The sequence below is a fragment of the Rhineura floridana genome, chromosome 6, assembly GCF_030035675.1.
Source record: "Rhineura floridana isolate rRhiFlo1 chromosome 6, rRhiFlo1.hap2, whole genome shotgun sequence".
NCBI lineage: Eukaryota > Metazoa > Chordata > Lepidosauria > Squamata > Rhineuridae > Rhineura > Rhineura floridana.
In genome coordinates this window covers 53,188,051-53,196,055 of record NC_084485.1, presented here as the reverse complement: position 1 = coordinate 53,196,055, position 8,005 = coordinate 53,188,051, and the positions used below count along the sequence as shown (strand labels likewise).

At 38.0% G+C, this 8,005-nt stretch overlaps 1 protein-coding gene across 1 annotated transcript in view; it reads left to right on the top strand.

Annotated features, from left to right (window-relative positions):
• Positions 1–223: 223 nt before the first annotated feature.
• The window catches only part of PKP1 (plakophilin 1), a 67,486-nt gene continuing 59,704 nt past the window's right edge, over positions 224–8,005 (top strand). Inside the window, exon 1 of the mRNA XM_061631887.1 lies at positions 224–731. Coding sequence (XP_061487871.1) covers positions 515–731 — 217 coding nt within the window. The 5' untranslated portion in view covers positions 224–514. The remainder of the gene's footprint in view (positions 732–8,005) is intronic.

The window sequence follows — 8,005 nt, the reverse complement described above, 5'->3', positions numbered from 1 at the left end:
CTGACAAGCTCAAAATTATTCAGAGCAAACTTTTTGACAGCAATGGAAAGTTGAAGATAAAATTATGCAGGACGTCACTCCCTCTCCTGTTGTTACTTTCTACTCCACATTGCCCACCTGCCATGGCTGCTTTATCCTTTCCCACATATATGTTGACATTTCAGAGTGCAGTCACATAAATAGCAGCAGTAACACAGGCACCAGACCTGCTGCACCTGGGTGAGTGTGTTGTGCTGCCTTGGGATCTGCAACCACAGGACAGCAGTGGGTGTGTGCAGACATAGACTGAAGGCTGTATATCCAGTCTAGCAGAGGGTGTGCCTGCTCACTCACACACAGGAGAGCAGAGTGTGGGGAAAGAGCAGCTGTCAGCAGAGGGACGTATGGCAAGGAGGGCTCCCTGACATTCTACACCAGATCAAGACATTTTTTGTGCCGCTGTTTTCATTTTGTTGTTTAAGCTCCAAAAGGGAGACAGGTGACATCCCACCTCATTGCCACCCCATCTGTAATCATGCTTCACTCTCCCTCTCCACTGAAAACAGCACTGGCTTACGAGTGCTTCCAGGACCAGGCCAATTCTACTCTAGCGTTGCCCTCGGATCACAAGCTGAAAACTAGGGGGACAGGAAAACAAAGGGTCCAGGAGCAGGTGATGATGACAGTGAAACGGCAAAAGCAAAAGAGCTCCCTTTCATCAGCATCGAATGCAGCAGGTCACTCCAACCGAGGTAAATACCTATCACTGCTCTGTTTTGCAAGGGATGACCCCCCCCATGTGATAATTTGGCTGTACTGTGTTTACTCCATCAGGTGTCTCTTTGAGCTTCAGAGTATGTGGTATTGGGCATTGTCTATAGGGGCAAACTTGGCTGGTTGTATTGGGTTCTCTCTGCTGGATTCTGTCGTGATGATATCAGGGAAATCTTGCAGCATCTTGCAGGATACCTAGGAATTTGGGGATCCCAGTCTTGGTACTTCTGTAGCATAGTACTGTAGAGGTTTCAAGATAGCCCTTACCAAATCTAGTGAAGTTGTAGGGCTTTGATTTGGATTGTGTGGCTTGATTTGGCATGGTAAGGTGATGTGGCTAAGGACAGGTGCTTCTGCTTTGAGATGAAGCTGGCTGGAGCCGAAAGTTTTCTGAACCATTTCAGCATCAAGATTCTGTGATTCTTTTGTCATTAAGTCTTAGTTAAGCCAGTTGGCGTGAATTACAATCTAGCCAAAGTTAAGCACCGTTAAGTTCCACTGACTTCAGTAGGAGAGTAAAGCATTCTAATTAGAGTGGTGCCAAAGCTTTCTGTGGCTGTATGGGGTGGTTGTTTTATTTTTGTTTTGTTTCATGTATGATATATTATTTTGGCTTTTAATTATGTTGTAAGTTGCTTGGAGACCTTCGAGTAGCGAGCAACTAAATAATAATAATAATAATAATAATAAATCAATAGGATTTATAGTGTACAGTTTAACATAGATCCAAGAATCTGAGATAATCTGTATTCTTGGCAGCATTCTAAGTCTATCTACAAATTTGAAATGGTATGCACCCCAGCAGGAAAGTTGTTGTATTGAAATTAAGGCATGTCTATGGATCTGCTGTGACTGACAAATGGAGATTGTTGTTATTACCTATTTGCACCACTGATCTAAATATTCTGTAACTTTGCAGATGGGTGGATGTCCAACATTAGTCATTCTCAGAGCAGACTCAATGAAATCAATAGACTTATGTAACCTATGTCCATTAATTTCAAGGGTTCTACTCTGAGTAGGTTATCACACAAGGTTTTTATTTTACAGCTCTTGTTTCAACTTCTCTGCAGCTTAATCTGTTAACTATCTTGAAAAAAACATACAGATATACAATTAATCGAAGTCTGTGGCTTTGTATTTTTTCAGCATGCCTGTTCTTAATTTGTGCTCTAAGATTATTGACCAACCCCAAAGCCTGGCCTCTGTTTTCCCAGTTTGTGACATTAAAAAAGATGAGATAATTAAAATCTAATTGGGTGATTTTAACACATTGCCTCCTTATTTGTGGCTATGACATTCATGGTTTCAAGCTTTTTAAAATGTTTGTTTATTTTGGCCAGTGAATCTACTTTTATAAATGTACTTTAGATTTATAAATGACTCGTGTCTTGAGGAATTTATGCTTAAAACTACTCCAACAGATTGCATACATTGCAGGGAAATTATGAGAAGCAACAATGTGAATTAAGAATACCAACATCAAGCAGCATGCTAGAAAGTTGCGCATAACGTTTCTGGTGTTCCTTAGGGATAGCCAGGAAGACATGCTGCTTTTCTCTGTAAGGTAGTCCTTTTGGCTGAAGAACATTATGCATTTGTAATTTGAACTCTTATCTAAATGTGAGATAATTTATAATGTGTATCTCAGACTTAAGAACATAAGAAGAGCCTGCTGGATCAGACCAGTGGCCCATCTAGTCCAGCATCCTGTTCTCACAGTGGCCAACCAGTTGCCTGGGGGAAGCCCGCAAGCAGGACCCGAGTGCAAGAACACTCTCCCCTCCTGAGGCTTCCGGCAACTGGTTTTCAGAAGCATGCTGCCTCTGACTAGGGTGGCAGAGCACAGCCATCATGGCTAGTAGCCATTGATAGCCCTGTCCTCCATGAATTTGTCTAATCTTCTTTTAAAGCCATCCAAGCTGGTGGCCATTACTGCATCTTGTGGGAGCAAATTCCATAGTTTGACTATGCGCTGAGTAAAGAAGTACTTCCTTTTGTCTGTCCTGAATCTTCCAACATTCAGCTTCTTTGAACGTCCACAAGTTCTAGTATTATGAGAGAGGGAGAAGAACTTTTCTCTATCCACTTTCTCAATGCCATGCATAATTTTATACACTTCTATCATGTCTCCTCTGACCCGCCTTTTCTCTAAACTAAAAAGCCCCAAATGCTGCAACCTTTCCTCGTATGCCAGACCTGTGGCCCTGTAAACTTCAGCTCATTTTAAAAAGACAGAAGAAGAATCCATTAAAAGTAAAGATTTGAGTAACGAGTGAAAATGAGCCTTTGTCTTTAGCATTCCTTTCAATGCTATGCAGAAATTTCATGAATGAAATCACACAGGTTTCTAGAAGAAAATGTTAACCTCTATGTATGACAGTTCGCAAATGGGGAAACACATCTTAGGAGGGAAAAATATTTGCTTATGGTCACTCATCAAAACTATGCACAAATGAGTATGGATATAGTCCCTTTGTTGTTCTGTTATCTGAAAGATTTCAGGTTACCTAAAATATTGCCTACTCCTCTATAGACTAGTATGATTACTTAGATCATCTGGGGAAATTTTGCTTGTGGCACTGCATCCTAGAGAATGTCACAGGGTGATGACTGACAAGAGGTATTTTTTGCCATTGCCCCTAAACTGTGGAATGCCCTTCCCTCTGCTATTTACAAATAACATCTATTAATTCAATTTACATTTAAATTTGCAAATCTAGCAAATTTGCACTTTCTGAAACCATATGAAAACTGAAATACAGCCATCCTTTGAAATTTGTACACATTTGAATTTTGCGATGCAGATCTGTAACCAATGTTTACAAAAATGCATGTATTAGGGAAAGTGAACATAGAAATGAACATATGAATGAAAATAAGACAAAATGCTTTATATTAGGAGAAAGTGTTTGAACAATGTGTATATTAGTCAAATGAATACAAAAATGTGTTTATTAGGAGAATAGCACACTAAAATGTAGATTTTTTGTGCAGATTTTTTTTTAAAAAGCAGATTGCTGCAGAAATGTGGAGAAGCGAATTTAAGACTGGAAAAATGAGAAACGGCGATAACTGAAATGGACAGATCTTTCTATTCCTAGTTGCTTCAGAGATCTTTTGCCCAAGCTTTTCCTGACCCATAAGATTAGACCAGTTACTTCTGAATTCCTGTTTTACCTGTTCCTGTTTTTATCTGTTATTATAATACGGTTTTATGGGGGTTTATTTTGTACCTTTGATTTTATTATACTGTTTCATTGGTTTTATGCTTTTATCGGTTTATACTGCTTAGAGGTTTTTTATTAAGTATTTTGAAAACATTTTAAAGTAATTAAATAATTGGTACCCCAAATAATCCTTCTGGGATAAAATAGGTTTGCCAGTGTATTCATTATTGGGTTGAATAGAACAGTATATTCCCTATTACTCAAATCTTTTGCTCCAAGGAAATTATCTCTAAGCAAGTTCTGTTATATTTAAGATTTTTGTGTTTTGGGAAATTGGCTTAGCCAATTTTTAGAAATGTGAGAATTTTTATTCAAGAGCTAATTGTGTCTACTTATGTGGGGTGATGGTGGTAACCTGTGGCTCTCCAGATGTTCTCATCCTTGAGTTTTTGCCATGCTGGCTGGAACTGATGAGAGTTGGAGTCTAAAAACAAAAATCTGGATAGCCACTTTGCACATAACGTTTTCATATTCAGGACATTGGGTAAAAATGTCTTTGATATATGTGCTGAGGGGACAATGCTTATAATGACTTCCCAGCTCATTTATTGGGAGTGAAACAGAATTTCACTTAGCCATTCTCATGCTAGGTATACCATTCTTCCAACAAATATATTGATCCGCAGGTTGGAAAAAGTTATATGGGAACTGCCCTTCAGAAACTTGAGGTACCTGATTCACTCTGAACAGCTTGTACCAGCATGCTTAATCTGTGAGAACCAGAGTGGGTAATTACAGAGAAGATCGGATTAAACCTCAGATATTCTCAACATTAGTTCTGGGTGTCAGGGAGCATTTTGAAAGGCATGGCTCTTTTTCTTTTCCTTTTTGACCCAATATGCATCTTGGGATGAATTTTGTATCTCTTTTCCCTTTTAAATAAAAATCAGCCCTTGACAGTTTCATTTGGGGGGCAGAAGGATATGAAAGGGAGGGATTGCTTCTCCCATTACACTCCTTTAGTTTGTTCATCAAAAATTGCCCCTTAAGTTGTTTTTCCATCCAAAGGGGAAAGAAATCGGAGACAGGATGTGTTAAAAATCAGTCCCCCAGTTGCTTTTTTTCCCTGTGGTTGAATCCTGATATCTTTTGCACCCAGGTTCTGCTTGCTTGCAGGCTTCCCATGGGCATCTGGTTAGCCACTGTGAGAACTAGACTAGATGGGTCACTGTCCTGATCCAGCAGGCTCTTCTTCTGTTCTTATGTTCCCTTGTGAGTGGAAAAGGAACTTGAGGTGGAAGTACAAATGGCAGGAAGGAAAGGTTAAGCAGCCCCACCACTCTTCTGCTCCCAACCATAACTTTCCAAGGCTGCTATTCAATTTTAAGGAAAACACTGGGTTCAAGTGTTAACAGATAGAGGCTTAATATTATGAACAGCCATTGAGATATCACAAATTCCCCCCAACACAAAAAACCTCAGGTTTGGAGGGGAGTCCAATTTATTGGACTTCCCCAGGACAGAGTAAATCTGGATTAAATGCAGAAAAATTTGGGCTGGCATTTTGATGTCAACAATGTTGCTGCAGAAAAAAATTGCATGTCTGAGGACCATCCATCCCACAATAAACACCCGTCTCTTGAAGCGCCTGGTCTATTTAGAGGAGCCTTTCAAGATATCAATGTAGCAACAACTGGTTTTTGTGTTTATTATGTCAGGTCAACAGCCTTGTAAGCCAGGTCCACTTTTTATCTAAGACTGAAAAATGAAGGCTTAGTGGGATCAACTAGGCTGACACTATCTACCAATAAATAGAACAATGTAATATTACATATTGCTTTGAAATTTCAAAAATTTGACATTTCACATTTAAATCCATCTCATCAATGGGCTACGTTCAAGTTGCAGGCTTTGGTGTATAACACCCTATACTGCTTGGGACCAGGAAACCTGAAAGATCATCTTACCCCTTATATACCCAGTCTATCACTGTGCTCTGCAGGTGTGGGCCTCCTGCAGTTACCATCTTATCAGGAGGTCTAATCTGCACAACATAGGAAGCAGGCCTTTAGTGATGTGGCACCTACCCTTTGGAAATCCCTCCTCCTAAATATTAGACAGGCACTATCTCTGTTATCTTTTTGGCACCTATTAAAGATCTTTGTCTTTCAACAAGCCTTTTAAGCAGAGACCTTATCCCAGTCTGCATCTGTACTGGAATTGGTTTTTAATATGCTTTTAAAGATTTGTTTTAAAGATGTTTTGTTTTTAAGATGTTTTTAGTGCTTTATCATTTGTTTGTAGCCCTCAGCTCCCTTTGGGAGGAAGGGTGGGATATAAATTTAATAAATAAATAACAAAAAACTGTTACTTACATATTTATTTTGAGCAATAACCCAAAATATTTTTTCTAAAATGTACATTAAATTGAATAAAATGGTTGCAGATTTTCTAAAAGAATATAGTTCCATTTCCATTTTGAAGCATTGAAAATAGAATAAATAGTACTTTTAAAAAATCAGTCATCTGCTTTCTACCTCATATTAAAGCTCCTTCTGCAATTGCAGAAGAACCTAAAGGTTTTCTGCTCCAGAGAAACAAAATAAATATTTTGCATTGATCTTCAATACAGAAGTCATTCAGGAAATACCAACACCCAAATAAATTTATTTTTAAGTCTAGATACGCTAAACACACACATCTTTTCAAATTAATTGTACATTGTAAACTTGTGATTTATGGCAGGATATCATTAGATGGATATAAAGTTCATAAAATGGTTGCATAACTAAAGGGTTTTCAAGCAAACTGACATCTAAACTGCTAAATTGCTAAAACCAGATGATAATCTCTCTAGAGTTCTGATGGAACACAGATGAAAATTGCAGAGAAATAGCAATCCTTGGCAGCCTGCCTGCCTGAAAAGTTGCTCTTACAAGGTGTAAAAGACATTAAAAAAAATTAAAGTTAAATTGAGTACCTATGAGAGGTAAAAAGTGTAATCAGAAACAAAATTATTACACTGGAGTAGACATAGGTGACAGACGTTACACAAAAGGAAATAACACAGTCTATAAAGCTTTCTTCTCAACAGACAGATTAATAGAGGTAATAAAGTCCATTCATTTTCAGAAAGTCATCACAAGCTCAGTTTTTATGGAAGCTTTAATGGTCTTTGGATAATATGAAACATTTTTGCCTCTCTCACTCCCATCATTAGAAAAAAGAATCAGAAACTGAAGAATGTCCAAAGATAAGCAACAATATCTGTCTTATTCAACATATTCTGAAAACAGAACTGGTTGAAAAATGAGGGCGGGTGGAAAGCTCAAAAAACAAAACTATTCATTAGGTGACAGCACTACTTATGATACTTTTAAAAAGGAACTCACAACTTTTTAGCTGGCCAGGAGTAGAACAGCAGATAGGATAAGTGCAATGTAATAGATGCATGATATGAGACAAATGTGTTATTAGATTAGCCTTGATCATTGTAGGTAGTTTGTGGAACCATATAACATAGTTTTCTGCTGTGGTCAGAGAGAGAATGGAAATTCTGAAAACAGAAAGTATAAATCTACGGTTGCAAGATAGCCTTTGTCATCAAAGGTAGTTAGCATCAATGTACAAAAAGAAAAAAAGGAGGATTTTGTCTTGGTTATGAAGCAAGTAATAAAAGTGATTGCATGATAATACACATTGAAATTAGACAGAATAAAAACAAGAATTGTGAAGTGATTGATCTTTTTTCATTTGAGAAAGGCATACTTTGATAAAATTGCTCACTTTTCTTTTAAGGTATTATCTGTCACTGTTAGCAGCACTTTACACAGCACATTCTGGCAAAATTCTTGTTTTACTCTGTCTAAAATCAATTTGCATCATCCTGTGATCACTTTTATTACTTGCTGCATTAGCAAATAGGTGTTTGGCTAATAGCCAGTCTCATCTTCCTAAATTGTGTACCAATATCATATCTGTATTAAGCATATGTTTATCATGTTCACGTATTACATTTTACATCCATCAGGCCACATGTAAGCACTTTCCATGCCTCTTTGGTTTCAGTGGGAGAATTTCGA